The 25,442-nt window shown below is 42.8% G+C and overlaps 1 protein-coding gene and 1 non-coding gene across 4 annotated transcripts in view; both read right to left on the bottom strand.

Annotated features, from left to right (window-relative positions):
- Nucleotides 1-25,442, bottom strand: part of LOC124795091 (UDP-glycosyltransferase UGT5-like) — a 79,058-nt gene that overhangs the window by 6,848 nt on the left and 46,768 nt on the right. For all 3 annotated transcript variants that reach the window (XM_047258922.1, XM_047258923.1, XM_047258924.1), the window contains exon 4: nucleotides 23,524-23,743. In XM_047258922.1, the coding sequence (XP_047114878.1) occupies nucleotides 23,524-23,743 (220 nt within the window). The remainder of the gene's footprint in view (nucleotides 1-23,523; nucleotides 23,744-25,442) is intronic.
- On the bottom strand, nucleotides 3,101-3,175 carry Trnat-ugu. The gene has a single exon. It is a non-coding gene; the product is annotated as a tRNA-Thr (tRNA).

Here is a 25,442-nt window from a genome sequence, read left to right as displayed (position 1 = left end):
ATACAAGAAATTCTTCTACAAAAAAAATGTGCAAACTTTGTAAATATCAAAGCATTGAGTCTTGGTCAGAAATGCAGTCCAAAGCTAATACAGATGACGCATATAATTCCTTCTCCTGTTTTTTGAGATGTGCTTTCCAAAGAAGCTGTCAAGAATCAGACCCTATGGTAATGCACAGGCAAGTCCCTCTATCACATCTGGCATTTAAAAAAACCAGTTGTAGAACTCTTAAAAAAAGAACTGTGTTTGTCAGATAATATTATCTGACCTACATTTTCAAAAATAATATCTCTCTGGCATATAAATGTCAGACTGTTTCTGTACGTAGTAGCTTCACTAAATCAAATGGTGATGGCACTTTTTGCCCGTACACCACCTCATATGGAAACAAACCGGTATTTGTATGGACTTTTGCATTGTATGCACATACAATATGCTTTGTGTGTCTACAACGCAATTTTGTAAACGTTTCTATGGCAACATCTCTTTGTAGATGTATAGATGGTTATTTTTTTCACCTATAGCCATTTGTGCTTTGCAGTTGAAAGCTGTCAAAAGTGCTGCCAGGTGTCAGCGATTTCCTCAAGTTGACTCATATTGCCTCAAGTTGGCTTGACTGTAGGAGTGTCTTACAAGGGAACCTCCCCATCGCACCCCCCTCAGATTTACTTATAAGTTGGCACAGTGGATACGCCTTGAAAAACTGAACACAGCTCAACCTAGAAAACAGGAAGAAGTTGTGTGGAACTATGAAAAAAATAAGCAAAATATACAAACTGAGTAGTCCATGCAAGGTAGGCAACATCAAGGAGAGTGTAAGCTCAGGAGCGCCGTGGTCCCGTGGTTAGCGTGAGTAGTTCCGGAATGAAAGGTCGTTGGTTCAAGTCTTCCATCGAGTGAAATTTTCATTCTTTATTTTCGCAAAGTTATGGTCTGTCCGTTCGTTCATTAATGTCTCTGTTCACTGTAATAAGTTTAGTGTCTGTGTTTTGCGACCGCACCGCAAAACCATGCGATTAGTAGACGAAAGGACGTGCCTCTCCAATGGGAACCGAAAACATTTGATTGCAAGGTCATAGGCCAACTGATTCCTCCACAGGAAAACACGTCTGTTATATTCTATATGACACTGGTGACAGTATGTGCGTCACATGACAGGAATATGTTGTCGACCCACCTAACTTGTACACTTGGCGAATGGGTAAAAAGATTCGCTACCTTGCCCGATTTAGGTTTTCTTGTGGATGTGATAACCACTCCCAAAAAAGTGATGAAAACATAAGAGTTTGTCACATAAACTGCAAAAAATGAATGCAACAGTTTCACAGTCACACAGTTTTCACTGTGCTCTGTCAAAACATTTGATTTTAACGTTTTCAAATTTTTCCGTGTGTAGACCATCAAATCCTGCATATGCCCAAGCAAATCTGAACATGTCTTGGAATTTTGGAGAGTGAAGTTGATTATGTGTGAGTGCCTGAACTTTGATAATTGTCTGAAAATAAAAAAAAAAAAAAATTTTCACTCGAGGGAAGACTTGAACCAACGACCTCTTGTTCTGTAGCTGCTCACGCTAACCACGAGACCACAACGCTCCTGAGCTCACACTATCCTTGATGTTGCCTATCTTGCACATGGACTACTCAGTTTGTATATTTTGCTTATTTTTGTCATAGTTCCATACAACTTCTTCCTGTTTTCTCAATTGATCTGTGTTCAGTTTTTCAAGGCCTATCCACTGTGCTAACTTATAAGTAAATCTGAGGGGGGTGCGATGGGGAGGTTCCCTTGTTAGTAGTAAACTCCAAACATGATGTGGCATTTTTTCATGCATCTCAGTGTTTATGATATCTCTTGAACCATGTGTGGTACCATGAGATAATTTTGTAGGCACATTTAACTGCATATGTGGATACTGTCTGCGGAATTAATTTTTATAATATGTATCAAACAATGGAAAATGCAGCATGGAATAATGACACTATTATGAAAACGGTAGGTTGGTACTCACCTTGTAATGAAGATGTTGAGTCACAGACAAGAAGTCTGGCCTTGCCAGCCTGAGACAGTGGTCATGTGTGTGAGTGCGCGCGCATGCATGCAGGGGCAGGCACGGGTGTGCGCGTGTGTGTTGTCGAATTAACATGAAGGGCTTTTGGCTGAACGCTACTTGTTTAGCACATTTTTTCTTTATAATATGTATGGATGTTAAGAACAACAAGAGGGTATATTGAAAAATAATTGCTAAGGCAAATTTCTGGCTAATGATAGCTCCATATGGCAGTTTGAAAACAAATCAAATGCTATTTGGGGAACTGTGAGGACAAACAGAGAACAGATGCGGACCAGGTTATCATTCTCAAAAATGTAGAGAATATTAATATTAAAAAATAAAATTTGCCAAATTGTATAAACAGTTATTCTATTAATGGAACCACTTTATTCAGCTTGAAATTCACAATTCAAGAAAAATCAGAGAACGTTCAAAAGCTGTTTGTAGTGTGAAGGTAGATTCAACAGACAAACAAGAAGCATTAAAAGAGATTAAAAAAAATCCTTGAGACATAAAATGTTGGCAGGGGTAGATGAGGTACCAGTAGGTTTATAATCAAGGCTGCTCCATGTAATTACAAGGTCCTTAGCATACATAGCCACCTGACCTTTTAGTGAAGGAGACTTTCGTAGAAGGTTGAAGACATCACAAGTGAAGCCAGTGCTGAACACATTGACTGCCACAAGGCCACCAGCAGACACAGCAGAGGTTCATGCCATCACCCTGTGCCTGCTGGTAGTCACACAAAAATGTTCAAGTGTGTGTGAATTCCTAAGGGGCCAAACTGCTGAGGTCATCGGTCCCTAGACTTACAAACTAGTTAAACTCAAACTAACTTATGCTAAGAACAACAAACAAACCCATGCCCGAGGGAGTACTCAAACCTCTGGCAGGAAGGGCTGCGCAATCCGTGACATGGCACCTCAAACCGCACAAGCAGCCATACAGCCCACTTCTGAATAGACGACTATATTTTTAGAATTATATATTAATACCTTCAGCTGCTGTTGGCGTTGATATATATCAACGGGCACAGGTGAAAATGTGTGCCCTGACCGGGACTCGAACCCGGGATCTCCTGCTTACAAGGCAGACACTCTATCCATCTGAGCCACTGAGGGCACAGAGGATAGTGCGACTGCAGTAAGTATCTCACGCACGCCTCCCAGACTATCGGCCATGACGTTCATCTTCTGTGTGGATGCACACATATTACCCGACTCCTAAGGGACCTGGTAAGAATGTCTTCCATGAGTAATGAGTGTGTTGGGTAGGGACACTACAAATGTAGTGTGTGGACATATAAGGTGAGAATGTGGGTCTTGCGGGAAGCATGTGCAAGATAGTTCCTGCAGTTGCACTATCCTCTGTGCCCTCGGTGGCTCAAACGGATAGTGTGTCTGCCATGTAAGCAGGAGATCCCAGGTTTGAGTCCCAGTTGGGGCACACATTTTCACCTGTCCCTGTTGATATATATCAACACTCATCAGCAGCTGAAGGTATTAATATATAATTCTAATTTTGTTATAGATGGTTGCAGGTCATCAATGGTGTTTGTTCTTTCAGACATGTCTGAAAGAACAGACACCACATTCATATAAATATATAGTTCTGGCAATACTGGCCATGGCCTTCTTCTTCCATGCAGATGCACACATATTACCCAAACTCTTATGGGACTTGGTAAGAATGTCTTCCACGAGTAATGAGTGTGTTGGGTAGGGACACTACAAATGTAGTGTGTGGACATATAAGGTGAGAACGTGGGTCTCGCAGGAGGCGTGCGTGAGATAGTCCCTGCAGTCGCACTATCCTCTGTGCCCTTGGTGGCTCAGATGGATGAAGTATCTGCCATGTAAGCAGGAGATCCTGGGTTTGAGTCCTGGTCGGGGCACACATTTTCACCTGTCCCTGTTGATATATATGAACGCCCGTCAGCAGTTGATGGTATTAATATATAATTCTAATTTCATTATGGACGGCTGCAGGTCATCAATGGTGTCTGTTCTTTGACTATATATTTAAATGGCACCATTCTAAGGAGAGTGGAGCATGTGGTCACTGGTGGATGCATTGCATCACGTGTAAATCTCTGTTGTGTCCGCCGGTGGTCACATGGTAGTCAACATGTCAAAAGCGGCGACACGGATAAAACAGCAATCAGCATTGTATAAGTTGCTTGGGATTCATGTCGATGAAAACTTAAATTTTAATGACCATGTAATAAAACTTGTGCAGAAACTCAATTCAATCTGTTTTGCTCTTAGCATTATCACCAACATTTGTACATCAGACGGTTCCAGGACAGCATACTTCTATTGTAACATATGGAATAATGTTCCGTGGTTCAACCACTTGCCACCTAAAACAATTTTTTTGTTACAGAAGAGAGCTGTCAGAATAATAATTCACAATCTCTGACAGACATACTGAAAACCCATATTCTGAAAATGTAAAATACAGGGTGTATCAGAAGAATCATCCAATTTGGCACGTCTGTATTTCTGAAACTAATAAACATATACAGTGAATTTTGTTTTTTGATGACAGAAAACTCAAAAAGCTTTTTTCAAAACTTTTCATAGCTGTTTAATATTCCCCCCTTTAGATGCACGGCATATGTCAATGTGGTATTCAAACTGTTCACACACTGCAGCGAGCGTTCTTGAGTTACATTCTCTACAGCTGCTGTTATGCCATGTCCCAGTTCACACATTGTTGTTACCCTCACAAGAAATAATCACATATGGTCAGGTTTGGTGCCCTTGGAGGGCAGTAATGTAAGGTTGAATCATTTGGTCCAGTGCGACCAAACCATCATTCAGTAATCCCTTGATTTAAAAATTTCCCCACTCCCAGATGTCAGTATGGCAGTGCCCCATTCTATTGATAAATGAAGTCGTTTGAATCAGTCTCCAACTGTGGGAAAAGAAAGTTCTCAAGCATACTGAGATATGTGCTCCCTGTAACGGTGTTCACAGCAAAGAAAAATGGACCATATACCTTATCTCAAATAAAATATAGTTATGAAACAAATACTAACAAAGAGATAGAGGGGCTGGCCAGTACTTACCTCAGCTCAGTACAGCCGATAGATACACATAAAACAGAACTGAAAATTTACATTCCTAGCTTTCGGAACTTTGTTCCTTCATCAGGGAGGAGAGAGGGGAAAAAAGGGAAGAAGGGAAAGTGGATTCAGTTACTCACAACCCAGGTTATGAAGCAACAGGGAAAGGTAAACAGGGAGGGTGCAAGGATGGAGGCATGGTTGTCAGAGGGAAGCCAAAGATATTCTACTGTAAGTACCGTGCCAGCTTCAACCAAAGAGGATGCATACAGAAGTAAAGAGGTATATAGTATAAAGATAAACACAACTATGTAGGATGAAAAGATGCGTGAATGGCTAAAGAGGAAAGGGAAAGAGGAGAAGACTGAAGAGTGAATGGGAGTGAGGTTGTTTAACGTAGGTTCAGTCCAGGGGGATGGCGGGATGAAAGGATGTGTTGGAGTGCAAGTTCCCATCTCTGCAGTTCAGAGGGACTGGTGTTGGGTGGGAGAAGCCAAATGGCACATACGGTGTAGCAGGTTCCTAGGTCCCTAGAATTATGCTGGAGGGCATGCTCCGCTACTGGGTATTGGGCATCTCCTAGGCGGACAGTTCGTCTGTGTCCGTTCATGCGCTCAGCCAGTTTGGTTGTTGTCATGCCAATGTAAAAGGCTGTGCAGTGCAGGCATGTCAGTTGATAAATGACATGTGTAGTTTCACACGTAGCCCTGCCTTGAATTGTGTATGTTTTACCAGTAGCGGGGCTGGAGTAGGTGGTTGTGGGCGGATGCATGGGGCAGGTTTTGCAGCGAGGTCGGTTACAGGGGTAGGAACCGCTGGGTAGAGAAGGTAGTCTGGGAATATTGTAGCGTTTAACAAGGATGTTACGGAGGTTAGGGGGGCGACGAAAGGCAACTCTGGGTGGTGTGGGGAGAATTTTGTCAAGGGATGATCTCATTTCAGGGGTTGACTTGAGAAAGTCATATCCCTGGCGGAGTAATTTGTTGATGTTTTCGAGGCCAGGATAATATTGGGTGACAAGGGGGATACTTCTGTGTGGTCTGGGGGTAGGAACATTGTTGTTGGATGGGGAGGAATGTATTGCTCGGGAAATCTGTTTGTGGACAAGGTCTGCAGGATAGTTGCGGGAGAGGAAAGCACTGGTCAGGTTATTGGTGTAGTTGTTGAGGGATTCGTCACTGGAGCAGATACGTTTGCCACGAATACCTAGGCTGTAGGGAAGGGAGCGTTTGATGTGGAAAGATGGCAGCTATCAAAGTGAAGGTACTGTTGTTTGTTTGTGGGTTTGATATGGACATAGGTGTGGATGTGAGCTTCAACAAGATGAAGGTCAACATCCAGGAAGGTGGCTTGGGTTTTGGAGAAGGACCAGGTGAAATTCAGATTCGAAAAGGAGTTGAGGTTATGGAGGAAATTAAGGAGTGTTTCTTCACCATGAGTCCAGACCACAAAGATGTCATCTATAAACCTATACCAGGCCAGGGGAAGCAGCTGTTGGGTCTTCAGGAAAGCCTCCTCCATGCGGCCCATGAAGAGGTTGGCATAGGAGGGAGCCATCCTGGTTCCCATGGCCGTTCCCCTGATTTGTTTGTAGGTCTGGCCTTCAAAAGTGAAGTAATTATGGGTGAGGATGAAGTTGGTAAGTGTGATAAGGAACGAGGTTTTTGGAAGATCTTCGGGTGGGCATTGGGAGAGGTAGTGCTCAAGGGCAGAGAGACCATGGGTATGTGGGATGTTTGTGTAAAGGGATGTAGCATCTATGGTGACAAGAAAGGTTTCAGGTGGGAGAGGAGTGGGAATGGTTTTGAGGCGTTCTAGGAAGTGGTTTGTGTCTTTGATGTAGGATGGGAGTCTGCGGGTGATAGGTTGTAGATGCTGGTCTACCAGAGCTGAGATACGTTCGGTTGGGGATTTGAAGCCTGCTACAATGGGACGGCCAGGATGGTTCTCTTTGTGGATTTTGGGTAATAGGTAGAAGGTAGGGGTACGTGGCTCAGGTGGAGTGAGTAAGTCTATGGAAGCCGTTGTGAGGCCTTGTGAGGGACCTTGGATTTTTAGGATTTTTTGCAGCTCAGTCTGGATGGAGGGAATGGGATCCTGGGTAACAGCTTTGTAGGTTGAGGTGTCAGAGAGTTGCCGCAGTCCTTCTGCCACATACTCCACACGGTCAAGTACGACAGTTGTGGAGCCTTTATCCGCCGGGAGGATAACAATAGAGTGGTCTATTTTCAGCTCTTTAATGGCACGGGATTCAGCTGGGGTGATGTTGGGGGTTGTCGGGATGTTCTTCAAGAAGGACTGGGAGGCAACACTGGATGTGAGGAATTCCTGAAATGTCTGCAAGGGATGGTTTTGGGGGAGGGGAGGAGGATCCCTTTGAGAAGGCAGTCGGAACTGTTCTAGACAGGGTTCAACACTGGGTCTAGTACTTGGGGGGGGGGGGGGGGGGCTGTGTTTGGGTAGTGAAGTGATATTTCCAGTTGAGGTTCCGGGTGAATGAGAGGAGATCTTTAACCAAGGCAGTGTGATTGAATTTAGGTGTGGGGCTAAAGGTTAAGCCTTTTGATAGAACAGATGTCTCTGGAGGAGAGAGGGATCTGGATGAGAGGTTTAGGACTGAATTGGGACTGGTGATATGTGGCATTTGACTGTGGTTATAGTTGAGATTTGGTCTGTGTGGGGTATGTGCTGGGATGGGGAGATTGAGTAGGGTGGCTAGGCTAGGTTTGTTGGCTATGAGGGGGGTTTGTTGAAGGTTCTGTTGTGGTTGGTGTTTGTGAGGGATAGGGAGAGGGACCCCACTTCTTAGGTGTTGCACTAGCACTGTGGATAGTTTTTTCAGGTGTCGTGTGGCATGGAACTCAAGTTTGCAGCTGGCTTCTAGGATGATGTTCCTCAGTGTGTTCTCCAAGCAAGGGTTTGAGAGGTGGAGGACTTTGAAGAGAGATAGGAGCTGTTGGGAGTGGTGGTTACATGAAGTAGTGTAGAGATTCAGGACAAGTTGGGTAAGGGCTAAGTATTGAAGGTTCTGGAATTCCAGGAGAGACTGGTGGAAGGAGGAATTGCACCCAGAGATGGGAACTTTTAAGGTAAGCCCTTTAGGGGTAATTCCAAAGGTTAAGCAGGACTGGAGGAAAAGTATGTGAGATTGCAGTTTGGCTACAGTGAATGCATGTTTCCGGAATGAATGTAAATAATGTGGTATAGGATTAGGGTACATAGTGGGTAACTGGTGGGTAGGGAAATTAAATAACTAAAGTTGAGATAGTAATCATAAGAAGGAGTAAAACACGGAGGGAAGGACGAGAAGGAAAGAAATTGTGTGGGTAATGTTCAATACCAAAGGAAGACCAGTAAATAAGAAAAATACGGAAAAAGTTGACCAGACCAAGCAACTATGTCCAGATCAGGGGAAAAAAGAACACACGTAGCTCAAAAACAGAGAGAGCGAGTGGCAAAAAAAGATCGCGCGTGCCGCAAAATCGATCGCGCGTGCCGCAAAAGCGATCGCGCGAGCCGCAAAAGCGATCGCGCGAGCCGCAAAAAAGATCGCGCGTGCCGCAAAAAAGATCGCGGGTGGGGCAGAAATGTCCCAAAATATTTTCTTGTGGCAGAGAAAGATAGCCAATGGCACAAAAGTATCGCCAGCAACAAGAAATCGACGGAAATGGATGATACTGGTAGGTGTGGAAGAGATTGTTGGCAGTGATTGTTGGCTGGGAAACAGCGAATAACGAACGTTAAAACTATGGAATGTTGAATAAATAAATCAATAAATAAAAAAGAGAAGAGGACTATAAACGGAACAAGATAATAGGAGGAAGATGAAACTAGCACAGTTGGTGACGAAAATATTTATTTATGTATATATTATAAAACACTGAAGGAGAGAAAGTGTTAAGATGACAGACGTAAGTGATAGCTAACAAAAGGGACAAAACAATGAAGGATGTGGACCATATAGGTGATCTAAATGATTAATGGAAAATCTCATATAAGATGTGAAACAAATACTAACAAAGAGATAGAGGGGCTGGCCAGTACTTACCTCAGCTCAGTACAGCCGATAGATACACATAAAACAGAACTGAAAATTTACATTCCTAGCTTTCGGAACTTTGTTCCTTCATCAGGGAGGAGAGAGGGGAAAAAAGGGAAGAAGGGAAAGTGGATTCAGTTACTCACAACCCAGGTTATGAAGCTATCTTTCTCTGCCACAAGAAAATATTTTGGGACATTTCTGCCCCACCCGCGATCTTTTTTGCGGCACGCGCGATCTTTTTTGCGGCTCGCGCGATCGCTTTTGCGGCTCGCGCGATCGCTTTTGCGGCACGCGCGATCGATTTTGCGGCACGCGCGATCTTTTTTCGCCACTCGCTCTCTCTGTTTTTGAGCTACGTGTGTTCTTTTTTCCCCTGATCTGGACATAGTTGCTTGGTCTGGTCAACTTTTTCCGTATTTTTCTTATTTACTGGTCTTCCTTTGGTATTGAACATTACCCACACAATTTCTTTCCTTCTCGTCCTTCCCTCCGTGTTTTACTCCTTCTTATGATTACTATCTCAACTTTAGTTATTTAATTTCCCTACCCACCAGTTACCCACTATGTACCCTAATCCTATACCACATTATTTACATTCATTCCGGAAACATGCATTCACTGTAGCCAAACTGCAATCTCACATACTTTTCCTCCAGTCCTGCTTAACCTTTGGAATTACCCCTAAAGGGCTTACCTTTAAAGTTCCCATCTCTGGGTGCAATTCCTCCTTCCACCAGTCTCTCCTGGAATTCCAGAACCTTCAATACTTAGCCCTTACCCAACTTGTCCTGAATCTCTACACTACTTCATGTAACCACCACTCCCAACAGCTCCTATCTCTCTTCAAAGTCCTCCACCTCTCAAACCCTTGCTTGGAGAACACACTGAGGAACATCATCCTAGAAGCCAGCTGCAAACTTGAGTTCCATGCCACACGACACCTGAAAAAACTATCCACAGTGCTAGTGCAACACCTAAGAAGTGGGGTCCCTCTCCCTATCCCTCACAAACACCAACCACAACAGAACCTTCAACAAACCCCCCTCATAGCCAACAAACCTAGCCTAGCCACCCTACTCAATCTCCCCATCCCAGCACATACCCCACACAGACCAAATCTCAACTATAACCACAGTCAAATGCCACATATCACCAGTCCCAATTCAGTCCTAAACCTCTCATCCAGATCCCTCTCTCCTCCAGAGACATCTGTTCTATCAAAAGGCTTAACCTTTAGCCCCACACCTAAATTCAATCACACTGCCTTGGTTAAAGATCTCCTCTCATTCACCCGGAACCTCAACTGGAAATATCACTTCACTACCCAAACACAGCCCCCCCCCCCCCAAGTACTAGACCCAGTGTTGAACCCTGTCTAGAACAGTTCCGACTGCCTTCTCAAAGGGATCCTCCTCCCCTCCCCCAAAACCATCCCTTGCAGACATTTCAGGAATTCCTCACATCCAGTGTTGCCTCCCAGTCCTTCTTGAAGAACATCCCGACAACCCCCAACATCACCCCAGCTGAATCCCATGCCATTAAAGAGCTGAAAATAGACCACTCTATTGTTATCCTCCCGGCGGATAAAGGCTCCACAACTGTCGTACTTGACCGTGTGGAGTATGTGGCAGAAGGACTGCGGCAACTCTCTGACACCTCAACCTACAAAGCTGTTACCCAGGATCCCATTCCCTCCATCCAGACTGAGCTGCAAAAAATCCTAAAAATCCAAGGTCCCTCACAAGGCCTCACAACGGCTTCCATAGACTTACTCACTCCACCTGAGCCACGTACCCCTACCTTCTACCTATTACCCAAAATCCACAAAGAGAACCATCCTGGCCGTCCCATTGTAGCAGGCTTCAAATCCCCAACCGAACGTATCTCAGCTCTGGTAGACCAGCACCTACAACCTATCACCCGCAGACTCCCATCCTACATCAAAGACACAAACCACTTCCTAGAACGCCTCAAAACCATTCCCACTCCTCTCCCACCTGAATCCTTTCTTGTCACCATAGATGCTACATCCCTTTACACAAACATCCCACATACCCATGGTCTCTCTGCCCTTGAGCACTACCTCTCCCAACGCCCACCCGAAGATCTTCCAAAAACCTCGTTCCTTATCACACTTACCAACTTCATCCTCACCCATAATTACTTCACTTTTGAAGGCCAGACCTACAAACAAATCAGGGGAACGGCCATGGGAACCAGGATGGCTCCCTCCTATGCCAACCTCTTCATGGGCCGCATGGAGGAGGCTTTCCTGAAGACCCAACAGCTGCTTCCCCTGGCCTGGTATAGGTTTATAGATGACATCTTTGTGGTCTGGACTCATGGTGAAGAAACACTCCTTAATTTCCTCCATAACCTCAACTCCTTTTCGAATCTGAATTTCACCTGGTCCTTCTCCAAAACCCAAGCCACCTTCCTGGATGTTGACCTTCATCTTGTTGAAGCTCACATCCACACCTATGTCCATATCAAACCCACAAACAAACAACAGTACCTTCACTTTGATAGCTGCCATCCTTTCCACATCAAACGCTCCCTTCCCTACAGCCTAGGTATTCGTGGCAAACGTATCTGCTCCAGTGATGAATCCCTCAACAACTACACCAATAACCTGACCAGTGCTTTCCTCTCCCGCAACTATCCTGCAGACCTTGTCCACAAACAGATTTCCCGAGCAATACATTCCTCCCCATCCAACAACAATGTTCCTACCCCCAGACCACACAGAAGTATCCCCCTTGTCACCCAATATTATCCTGGCCTCGAAAACATCAACAAATTACTCCGCCAGGGATATGACTTTCTCAAGTCAACCCCTGAAATGAGATCATCCCTTGACAAAATTCTCCCCACACCACCCAGAGTTGCCTTTCGTCACCCCCCCTAACCTCCGTAACATCCTTGTTAAACCCTACAATATTCCCAGACTACCTTCTCTACCCAGCGGTTCCTACCCCTGTAACCGACCCCGCTGCAAAACCTGCCCCATGCTTCCGCCCACAACCACCTACTCCAGCCCCGCTACTGGTAAAACATACACAATTCAAGGCAGGGCTACGTGTGAAACTACACATGTCATTTATCAACTGACATGCCTGCACTGCACAGCCTTTTACATTGGCATGACAACAACCAAACTGGCTGAGCGCATGAACGGACACAGACGAACTGTCCGCCTAGGAGATGCCCAATACCCAGTAGCGGAGCATGCCCTCCAGCATAATTCTAGGGACCTAGGAACCTGCTACACCGTATGTGCCATTTGGCTTCTCCCACCCAACACCAGTCCCTCTGAACTGCGGAGATGGGAACTTGCACTCCAACACATCCTTTCATCCCGCCATCCCCCTGGACTGAACCTACGTTAAACAACCTCACTCCCATTCACTCTTCAGTCCCTCTTTCCCTTTCCTCTTTAGCCATTCACGCATCTTTTCATCCTACATAGTTGTGTTTATCTTTATACTATATACTTCTTTACTTCTGTATGCATCCTCTTTGGTTGAAGCTGGCACAGTACTTACAGTAGAATATCTTTGGCTTCCCTCTGACAACCATGCCTCCATCCTTGCACCCTCCCTGTTTACCTTTCCCTGTTGCTTCATAACCTGGGTTGTGAGTAACTGAATCCACTTTCCCTTCTTCCCTTTTTTCCCCTCTCTCCTCCCTGATGAAGGAACAAAGTTCCGAAAGCTAGGAATGTAAATTTTCAGTTCTGTTTTATGTGTATCTATCGGCTGTACTGAGCTGAGGTAAGTACTGGCCAGCCCCTCTATCTCTTTGTTAGTATTTGTTTCACATCTTATATGAGATTTTCCATTAATCATTTAGATCACCTATATGGTCCACATCCTTCATTGTTTTGTCCCTTTTGTTAGCTATCACTTACGTCTGTCATCTTAACACTTTCTCTCCTTCAGTGTTTTATATATACATAAATAAATATTTTCGTCACCAACTGTGCTAGTTTCATCTTCCTCCTATTATCTTGTTCCATTTATAGTCCTCTTCTCTTTTTTATTTATTGATTTATTTATTCAACATTCCATAGTTTTAACGTTCGTTATTCGCTGTTTCCCAGCCAACAATCACTGCCAACAATCTCTTCCACACCTACCAGTATCATCCATTTCCGTCGATTTCTTGTTGCTGGCGATACTTTTGTGCCATTGGCTATCTTTCTCTGCCACAAGAAAATATTTTGGGACATTTCTGCCCCACCCGCGATCTTTTTTGCGGCACGCGCGATCTTTTTTGCGGCTCGCGCGATCGCTTTTGCGGCTCGCGCGATCGCTTTTGCGGCACGCGCGATCGATTTTGCGGCACGCGCGATCTTTTTTCGCCACTCGCTCTCTCTGTTTTTGAGCTACGTGTGTTCTTTTTTCCCCTGATCTGGACATAGTTGCTTGGTCTGGTCAACTTTTTCCGTATTTTTCTTATTTACTGGTCTTCCTTTGGTACTGAACATTACCCACACAATTTCTTTCCTTCTCGTCCTTCCCTCCGTGTTTTACTCCTTCTTATGATTACTATCTCAACTTTAGTTATTTAATTTCCCTACCCACCAGTTACCCACTATGTACCCTAATCCTATACCACATTATTTACATTCATTCCGGAAACATGCATTCACTGTAGCCAAACTGCAATCTCACATACTTTTCCTCCAGTCCTGCTTAACCTTTGGAATTACCCCTAAAGGGCTTACCTTAAAAGTTCCCATCTCTGGGTGCAATTCCTCCTTCCACCAGTCTCTCCTGGAATTCCAGAACCTTCAATCCTTAGCCCTTACCCAACTTGTCCTGAATCTCTACACTACTTCATGTAACCACCACTCCCAACAGCTCCTATCTCTCTTCAAAGTCCTCCACCTCTCAAACCCTTGCTTGGAGAACACACTGAGGAACATCATCCTAGAAGCCAGCTGCAAACTTGAGTTCCATGCCACACAACACCTGAAAAAACTATCCACAGTGCTAGTGCAACACCTAAGAAGTGGGGTCCCTCTCCCTATCCCTCACAAACACCAACCACAACAGAACCTTCAACAAACCCCCCTCATAGCCAACAAACCTAGCCTAGCCACCCTACTCAATCTCCCCATCCCAGCACATACCCCACACAGACCAAATCTCAACTATAACCACAGTCAAATGCCACATATCACCAGTCCCAATTCAGTCCTAAACCTCTCATCCAGATCCCTCTCTCCTCCAGAGACATCTGTTCTATCAAAAGGCTTAACCTTTAGCCCCACACCTAAATTCAATCACACTGCCTTGGTTAAAGATCTCCTCTCATTCACCCGGAACCTCAACTGGAAATATCACTTCACTACCCAAACACAGCCCCCCCCCCCAAGTACTAGACCTAGTGTTGAATCCTGTCTAGAACAGTTCCGACTGCCTTCTCAAAGGGATCCTCCTCCCCTCCCCCAAAACCATCCCTTGCAGACATTTCAGGAATTCCTCACATCCAGTGTTGCCTCCCAGTCCTTCTTGAAGAACATCCCGACAACCCCCAACATCACCCCAGCTGAATCCCGTGCCATTAAAGAGCTGAAAATAGACCACTCTATTGTTATCCTCCCGGCGGATAAAGGCTCCACAACTGTCGTACTTGACCGTGTGGAGTATGTGGCAGAAGGACTGCGGCAACTCTCTGACACCTCAACCTACAAAGCTGTTACCCAGGATCCCATTCCCTCCATCCAGACTGAGCTGCAAAAAATCCTAAAAATCCAAGGTCCCTCACAAGGCCTCACAACGGCTTCCATAGACTTACTCACTCCACCTGAGCCACGTACCCCTACCTTCTACCTATTACCCAAAATCCACAAAGAGAACCATCCTGGCCGTCCCATTGTAGCAGGCTTCAAATCCCCAACCGAACGTATCTCAGCTCTGGTAGACCAGCACCTACAACCTATCACCCGCAGACTCCCATCCTACATCAAAGACACAAACCACTTCCTAGAACGCCTCAAAACCATTCCCACTCCTCTCCCACCTGAAACCTTTCTTGTCACCATAGATGCTACATCCCTTTACACAAACATCCCACATACCCATGGTCTCTCTGCCCTTGAGCACTACCTCTCCCAACGCCCACCTGAAGAACTTCCAAAAACCTCGTTCCTTATCACACTTACCAACTTCATCCTCACCCATAATTACTTCACTTTTGAAGGCCAGACCTACAAACAAATCAGGGGAACGGCCATGGGAACCAGGATGGCTCCCTCCTATGCCAACCTCTTCATGGGCCGCATGGAGGAGGCTTTCCTGAAGACCCAACAGCTGCTTCCCCTGGCCTGGTATAGGTTTATAGATGACATCTTTGTGGTCTGGACTCATGGTGAAGAAACACTCCTTAATTTCCTCCATAACCTCAACTCCTTTTCGAATCTGAATTTCACCTGGTCCTTCTCCAAAACCCAAGCCACCTTCCTGGATGTTGACCTTCATCTTGTTGAAGCTCACATCCACACCTATGTCCATATCAAACCCACAAACAAACAACAGTACCTTCACTTTGATAGCTGCCATCCTTTCCACATCAAACGCTCCCTTCCCTACAGCCTAGGTATTCGTGGCAAACGTATCTGCTCCAGTGACGAATCCCTCAACAACTACACCAATAACCTGACCAGTGCTTTCCTCTCCCGCAACTATCCTGCAGACCTTGTCCACAAACAGATTTCCCGAGCAATACATTCCTCCCCATCCAACAACAATGTTCCTACCCCCAGACCACACAGAAGTATCCCCCTTGTCACCCAATATTATCCTGGCCTCGAAAACATCAACAAATTACTCCGCCAGGGATATGACTTTCTCAAGTCAACCCCTGAAATGAGATCATCCCTTGACAAAATTCTCCCCACACCACCCAGAGTTGCCTTTCGTCGCCCCCCTAACCTCCGTAACATCCTTGTTAAACGCTACAATATTCCCAGACTACCTTCTCTACCCAGCGGTTCCTACCCCTGTAACCGACCCCGCTGCAAAACCTGCCCCATGCATCCGCCCACAACCACTTACTCCAGCCCCGCTACTGGTAAAACATACACAATTCAAGGCAGGGCTACGTGTGAAACTACACATGTCATTTATCAACTGACATGCCTGCACTGCACAGCCTTTTACATTGGCATGACAACAACCAAACTGGCTGAGCGCATGAACGGACACAGACGAACTGTCCGCCTAGGAGATGCCCAATACCCAGTAGCGGAGCATGCCCTCCAGCATAATTCTAGGGACCTAGGAACCTGCTACACCGTATGTGCCATTTGGCTTCTCCCACCCAACACCAGTCCCTCTGAACTGCGGAGATGGGAACTTGCACTCCAACACATCCTTTCATCCCGCCATCCCCCTGGACTGAACCTACGTTAAACAACCTCACTCCCATTCACTCTTCAGTCTTCTCCTCTTTCCCTTTCCTCTTTAGCCATTCACGCATCTTTTCATCCTACATAGTTGTGTTTATCTTTATACTATATACCTCTTTACTTCTGTATGCATCCTCTTTGGTTGAAGCTGGCACAGTACTTACAGTAGAATATCTTTGGCTTCCCTCTGACAACCATGCCTCCATCCTTGCACCCTCCCTGTTTACCTTTCCCTGTTGCTTCATAACCTGGGTTGTGAGTAACTGAATCCACTTTCCCTTCTTCCCTTTTTTCCCCTCTCTCCTCCCTGATGAAGGAACAAAGTTCCGAAAGCTAGGAATGTAAATTTTCAGTTCTGTTTTATGTGTATCTATCGGCTGTACTGAGCTGAGGTAAGTACTGGCCAGCCCCTCTATCTCTTTGTTAGTATTTGTTTCACATCTTATATGAGATTTTCCATTAATCATAAAATATAGTTACGATTTTTTAAAATTAGATGATTCTTTTTGAGATGCCATGTAAAACTCAAGAGTTTGCTCTTTCCAACAGTAAATTGCTCATGCCCATATCTCAAATAACATGATAGTTATTTTTTTTTTTTAATTGAATGGTTCTTTTTTTTGCACCCTGTACTAACAATACCTTCACTATACATATACTGAAATGTTTCATATATCAGGGCCCACCAAGAAGATTTCAGTTAAATGCTGGCTTTCATACTTATTTCCAGTGTATGTCAGAAAGTTGCAAGATGAAAATATATTTAAAGTAGAAGTTAAAAAAAAAAATACTTGAATAATGTTTTTAATCAGTGAGTAACTACACTGTTTGGTAACATTTTTCTGTTAATGTTTACATTAAATAAAAACTCAAAATACTGTCTCTTCCCCAAAACATTTTCATTATATTTACATATCTAACAGACAGCTGTTGGATGATATAAAACCTTTACTGCTCCACTGTTGTACAAAAGTACTTGCTGGCTCAGTATTAGTCTACCACAGTATTATTGAACCTGGGAATGAGGGCACTTCCGTCAGTTATTGTGAGCTTTTGTCATGATATTTCATGAGGACACAATGAACTACTTGATAGTATTTGGACAACTGTCTTGAAATCATTCACAATGCAATGGTTTTCCTTAGTCACCACTGTACTTGTTTACTGTAAAACACTACTTGTTTTTGATATCAGTGACAGGAGGCCAAGTGCAATAATATTGTGGTGGAGTAGAACTGAAGAACTGACAATAATTTTTAATAACAGAAGCATATCTGTGTATAAATTTGTATTACTATATACTTATCACCTATGTATTGTATTTGTCTGTTCTTTTATGCATTGTATTTATATATTATTTTGTGTACATATTTGTATCTTCCATTTTCTTGTAATGGTTTCATATAAAATTATCATGCGCTTTTGGACAACAACAATACAATATTTACTGATGACTGACAAATAATGAAAAAATAAATATTCATTATTTGGTCCTGATGCTCTTGAATTTAATGTGTTCACAGTCAAAATTACTGGATATGAAGTCTGCCTGTTACACAAAACCCCATGTGACCTAAACATGGTTCAACATCTCTGTGCCATTATCAACAGATTTTCTTTATCAAAATTTGTGAAATGTGAACATATTTTAACTGATAACTGATCTGCAAAAATAGGGCCTAAAGAATAATTTTTGTAATTTTTTTGTTATTACCTTAATTTTACATTATATGTTCATTTACTTAGTGCTTATGTACTTGTGCATGTATACTTAGCATACTGTCATGTACTGGTAGCGTGTTACCTGTGACCAAATGATGGTAATGTGAATTTGGTTTGAGAGTTAATCTTACAATGTAATTTTGTTGTGCCAGGATATTTCACGCATGTATCTGCTATTAGTTACATTTTGCTTTGGCAGATCCTTTTTCTTTTGCATTTGCATGAGTTACTGAGAAGCACAAACAAACTCTGCACATATTTTGCAGAATTTTGTTTGTAATGAGTGCTTTTCACTTCACCAAAACATAGTGTAAATGTTTTTAATGTGTGCCCTATTTCATGGCACCGAATTTGAATTTTGTTTACCCCCCCCCCCCCCCCCTCCCTCTCTCTCTCTGTGTTTGTGTGTGTGTGTTTTAAACTTCCTGTGCTGTCTTTTTGTAAAGTTCCTTTGCTGTGTTAAATAGTGTACCTTTGTATATTGTAGTGTACTCATTTATAACCTGTTTCCTTCTGCTACTGCCTTCTGTATGCAGAAGCTTTCCTCTATTGTTAGTTTATGGTAGAGGCCATGGATGTATTTTAGTACTTTTAAATCTGTTTCTACTGCAGTTGGGGTGATGGATGTGTTATATTAGGTGGTCAGCAGATCTGCTGTGGGAGCTGTTACTTTTTAGAGCTCTGAGGTGTCCTAAATATCTTGTTTTAAAGTTCCTCCTTGTTTGTCCTATGTATACTGTCTGGTGAGTTTATATGTGCCTGATGAGTTGAATCTGTGGATGTTTCCAGTGTTCAGATCATTTTCTATATTGTGCTGTCTGTTCTGTACCCTATGCGAGTCCACGGCTCCTGGTCTTGGGGTTGTGTTCTCGCTTCCTGCGCACGAGGTCCCAGGTTGAATTCCTGGCGGGGTTAGGGATTTTCTCTACCACGTGATGACTGGATGTTGTGTGTTCATCATCATCATTTCATCATTATTGACGCACAAAGTTGCCAAAGTGGCATCAACTAAAAAGAACTTGCAATACGGCAGCCGAACTTCCCCGCATGGGGCCTCCCGACCAACAATGCCATACGATCATTTCATTTCACTTTTGTACCCTATGCGAAGTCTCTGTTTTCTTAATATGTTGCCTATTATTGTAGGTCAGTAAGTGCCATTTAGTTTCCTGTGTGTGGTGTTTTTCCTGTGTGTGGTGTTGGTCTTATGTGCCGCACATGCTCATTGTCTATATTTTTAATAAATGTGTAGAATTTGAAGTTTTTCCTGATGCACTCAAGGTATCAAAAGTTGTCCCAGTTTTTAAAAAAGGAGACAAACATCTCCCCCAAAGCTACAGACCAGCCTCCATTGTTCCAATATTCTCAAAGGTATTTGAGGCGCTGATACACACACAAATAAGCAACTTCTTTGAAAAACACAATATCCTATGTAACAATCAGTTTGGCTTTCGAAAGGGGAAGAACACAACAGGGGCCATCTTGGAAATCATTGACCAAACCTTAACAGCTTTTGAAAATAATAACATGGTATCACTGGTATTATGTGACCTAAGCAAAGCTTTCGATTGCATTCCTGTTGACATACTACTGGGGAAACTAGAGTTTTATGGGGTGAGAGGGAGCACTTTATCTGTGATAAATTCTTATTTAAGTAACCGAAAACAATTCGTTTCAGTCAGAAATTTAAATTCTTCCATCATGGAAATCAGCACAGGTGTACCACAAGGGTCTATCCTTGGACCCTTCTTCTTCATTGTCGCTATTAATGATTTACCTAAAAATATAGCTCACTCTGTTGTGTGTTATGCTGACGATACAACACTACTTACGACACATCAGAACATTTCAGATCTGAATAAACCAACAAAAGATACACCAGATAAGGCCCTGGACTGATTTGCAGCCAATAAGCTCCTATGCAACCCTGACAAAACACAACAACTTTTAATGGGAACATCAAATGAAGTAGGCAATAAGTCGGTAAAACTCTTAGGTATTCACATTGACTCAAAACTATATTGGGAGGAACATGTCAATCATGTATGTGAAAAAATATCTCGGGTGGCATACCTTCTCTTGAAACTAAGGGAGGTAGTGAGCTTGGAGTACCTCAGGGTGACATACTTTGGGCTATTCCAGTCACATATTTCATATGGTCTTATTATATGGGGGCACTCCCCTCACATCAAAAACGTATTGAAATTACAAGAAAAAGTCATATGTATAATATGTAAAAGAGGTCATAGGGAGCACTGTCGTCCTCTTTTCTCCAGACTCAGAATACTTACAATTATAAATTTATACATCTATGTGTCTGTACTCTATATTAAAAATAATATTTCAGAATTTATTGCCAGAAAGGAAATACACAAACACAACACCAGGGCGAACGGTAATTTAGACATACCGCGCCACAGATTAGCGAGAACAGGAAATTCCCACAAAGTTAACCCACTCAAAATGTTCAATAAACTGCCAATTCATGTTCAGTCTATGGATACAAATTCTTTTAAAATTAAGTGGTACAGCTGGCTGTCAGATCATCCATTCTATGACATTAAAGAATTCTTTGAGATGCCTGAGGAGAATATAAGCGTTTAAAAGTTGTCTGTAGTTATTATTTTGTGCTGTGGTTAATCGTGTGTAATTACAAAGTTTATACTATAAACAATATATTAGATTATAAGATAGCTTGTTGTGTTAGCTTTTAAAAGCTATCCTTTGTAATTTGGTACACTGCCATGCTTCAAATGTATTTATAATGTATTGACAGAAGTTTATTTTGTTATTCTGTATGTACTCGTACATCTCGTATGATGAAGCCAATATCATAGTAAAATGATCTAGGGTGAATAAAATTCTTGAAATTCTTGTTGTGTTCTGTATTGCGTAAGGTCTAGTGTGCACGTGGACTGCTCATTCCTTCTCCGTCTACATATTTGTTGGTTTATATGAGTATCATAACCATTTTCCAATGCTATTTGTTTTATTGTGTTTAGTTTCTGTGTGTAGTTCTGTTTGCATATGGGTGTTCTGTTTACTCTGTGGAGCATGAATATGAAGCTTGTGTGCTTGCGGGCCAATGGGTGGTTTGATTGTGAATAGTGATGCTGGTGGTTGTTGGTTTCCTGAATATTGTGAAGTCTCGAGTGTTGTTTAACTTTTGTATGTTAAGATCTAGAAAATTCAGTAGTTGCCTTTTTCTGTTTCTAATGTGAGATAAATTTTTGGGTGTAAATTGTTTATTTCATTGTGTAGCTGTTTGTGTGTGTATGTGGTTCACCAATAAAGCATATATTATGTCACTGAAATAACGGCACCAGTTTACATCTTTGTATTTGTTTGGTTTTATTATGTTTCTGAAGATCTTGTTCTTCTAGTTCTCTGTCGAACACAAAGTAGTTTTGTGCTTTTATGCTCCTCAGCATAGCTACTATTTCATCAATGTGTGCATCTGATATGCCTCCTTCTTGTTTCAGTCTTCGTGTTATGATGACAATTGTTTCATCAATTGGAACGCATGTATACACAAATGTGACATCAAATCATATAAGGCTTATTGTGTCCGATATATTTATGTCCTGCCACCTCTAGACCCTGCACGCTCCACCGGGTGGCGCTGATTCCTCTTTCCTCACCTGTACCCTGCTATCCCTCCCCCTTCCCCACTCCACCCTGGATTTTGGTTCCCGTTCAATGTGTTTCTGTTCCAGTGTGACCAAAGTGGACAGAGGTAGTGGTCATATGTGTATGAGGTGTGCTCGCTCGTATGAATGTCTGAGCATTTGTCTTTTCTGAAGAGGGCTTTGGCCAAAAGCTAACATGTAGCAGACTTTTCATCATGACTGTCAACAGCTCAACACATAATTTTTATGGTGAGTAGCAATCTGCCATTTTCATAATATTGTTGATATTCCAACCTGAATATTCCATTGTTTAAATCATTAACTTAATTTTGCAATATTTCTTCAGTGCTTAAGCTTATTAATTTTGATTCTGAGATGTATATATAGCTGCAAAATATCCATATAAGAATATCATTAAAATAATTTTACATTATTTGTGCATAGGCTGACATATTACGTACTCATATTACTTACTATTTGTCAAGTAGAATGAGATATTCTCAAATATGATTTCAAAACATGTTAATGCGTCCACTGATCACCTCTCTTCCCTTGCCTTCAACATTGTGCGAATAGGATGGAACTGGCTGTCACTTCACTGTACAGTACTTCTCTTGTGGGCATTCATCGGCAGCAATGGTGTAGAGTGAGCCAAACAACCAGTGGGTGCAAAAGTTTAAAAACTGTACTTCCAATGCTCATAACTGTGTACCCTCAGAATTATGGCCCTAGTTTTCACATGGAGTTAATTGCTGGGACTCATATCTTGCAAGTATGGTTTTGCTCTCCTTAAAATATGAGGTCAAGTTGGTGATGTTTCCCTGTAAGATGGTCACCAGCTGGAGATCCTGATGGGGGACTATTTCACCTTCAGAATATTTTATCAACGAGGATTCAATCATCATTTAACTATACAGTAGAGCGCCATACCCTCAAGGAAAATGACGGTTGTATTTTCCTGTTGCTTTCAGCCATTCACAGTAATGGCACTTCAAGGCCATGTTGCCTAATGTTACAAGGCCAGATCAACCAGTCATCCATGTTATTACTTCTAAAACTACTAAAAAGGCTGCTGCTCTCTTCAGAAACAGTAGGTTAGTCTGGTCTTTCCACAGGTATCCCTCTGTTCTGGTTGCACCTAAGTACAGCTATCTGGTGAGGCCTGCAAGCCAACCCACCTTGGCAAGGTCCAATGTCCACAAGGGTTACATAAATATAGAAAGTCTTCATTATATCACCACTGAAGAAAGATCACTATAATCAAAAGCCAATTACATAATGTGGTTCGAGGTTTTGTACTCTGAATAATCTGTGCCGGAAGTTACAGGAATAGCAAAGAAAAGAATCAACTCTATGTACTGATAACTTTATAAGAGAAACACATAACAGAATATTGTGAATTCCTGCATGTTTCTTCTTTTCCATTCATCTCACGATGAAGAGATGCTAGATTTTGAAAACTCCAAATTTCTGTAAGCTACTGCTCTAACTTTGTTTCTTTGATTGGTAAGTAACTGCTATTCAAATTTGTATTTAATATAAATAAATAACATATTAACTGAAGAATATTATTTCCAATTGAAAACTTACTGAGTACATCAAACTGAGGTATCCAAGATTTTGTCATCAGATTAGCTGGACGTTCATACAGTTCAGATGACCATCGCCAAAGTACACGCTGTTTGAGACGTGCAAATGCGTGGACCATTGCATCGCGTTTTTCATCTGGCAAAGCATCTATTTTCAGTAGTGAACCAAAGCTAACATACACAACACCATGTTCTGCTTCATCCATGAACTTTGCTATGTCCTGAAATTAAGAGAATTTTTAACAAAAGTTCTGGAAGTATTAGCTTTATACATTACGTAAATAGAAAAGGAGCAAACAAGATATAGCATTATGCAATGTTTTTGATGCTTTACTGTGAGGTATCACAATTTCCATCTTTCATTTTTTCATTCAGGGCAAACTCTTTGCTGCAAACAATAGCACAACTGGTGTAAATATGAACATTTAGAAATCTGCTGAATGAGGTATGTGGTTACAGAAGTGTGTAAGGGTACAATATCTCAGCCCCTGGTGCTATTTGTGCTGATGCAACTCTTACTGGAAGGAACTGACTCTTGTAACTTCCTGTAATATGATGTGGCTCTTCTGATGACAGACACTGTTGAAAAGTATTGATGATACATGATCCGCACATGAAAGTTGGAGATAGGTACTAGGCAGTCAAGTCATGCACGAGCTGTAAGGAAACATTTCAATCATGTGACTACAAATTGTGGTTAAGTTTCATTACTCATCCATTATTTAGTTTGTGGCGACTATCAATCAAGTCGTATGTAATATCTTTGTTTTGGCAAGCTCTTTGTGGTAGTCTGTGGCCGCGCATGAAAGTGTACACATGTGCAGAGAGAATCAAGAATGTATATAACTGTACATGTATGCTTCCGAGTAATCAAATAGTGTTTATTGCATGTGGTATAGTGTGCATATTGGATTCGGCAGACCTACAATACTAAAACCCATACTGGTGACCCTGAATTTTGTTCACGAGTGCTACAACGAACTCTCGTACCATCGAGCGGTACACAATGGATCGCTTGCCACCCGCTACACCATACACATGCCAACTAAGTCTTCCAACGGACGCTTTGGTATGGTTTTCCAATTATCTATCTTGTGTTTGCAATAGTTCGATGCAGTTCTCGAACACACTGACTAGCTGTACTCAACAGGACAGTGCTTCTACATTGCCACAGCCATGTGTGCTGGCATCAGGTACGAACAATAACTTTCTGTTACCGTACATGAGTCAGCAGTTGTGTAGCAGTGTTCCTTACCAACAGAACGTTTTTCGTGCACAAAACTTTGAATGCAAACGTTTCACATTGAATATGAACTTCCCATGTGTTCCAAGTGCACAACAACGGCCGGCACAATGTACTCAAACCCCAGTGACTATGTTTACGGGTTTCCCAAGTGCCAGTGTGATCTTTCCACCTGAATCAGTGGCGGTACAAATCAAGCCGGACACTCAAGATGGGAAATTTCTTGTTTATCCTGGAACTCCAGATTTTGCACCAGCCACCTCTAGCCCCCCCCCTATACTACCAGCGTCTGCTTTACAAGTGTTTCCAATGGCACATGCTGTTCCTGCCATGTCTACCGTGTGTGTTCCACAAACATTAGGTGATTTTAACAGTTTCAATGCACCTGTAGGGGAGGGACTTGGAAACTGTACTCTGTCGTTCTCTGCACATCGGTCGACTACAGTTGACTCTACCACACTGGTCCATTCTATGCCTGTTGGCATTACTCCGTCGAACGCCCAATTTGTTGATTTCTCGGCCAAGGTCGAGGCAGCCACACCTACCATGCTGCGTGTCACTGACAGTGTGGAAGCTGGTGCACCGCTACTGCACCCGAGCCAATTACGCTGCAGAACTATGGACAGGGAGTGACAGTGTCTGATAAACAGTTATGTCAAGACTTCCCCATCCGTTGG

This window comes from Schistocerca piceifrons, chromosome 4 (genome assembly GCF_021461385.2).
Source record: "Schistocerca piceifrons isolate TAMUIC-IGC-003096 chromosome 4, iqSchPice1.1, whole genome shotgun sequence".
Taxonomy (NCBI): Eukaryota; Metazoa; Arthropoda; class Insecta; order Orthoptera; family Acrididae; genus Schistocerca; species Schistocerca piceifrons.
This window is presented reverse-complemented; position numbering and strand designations above follow the sequence as displayed.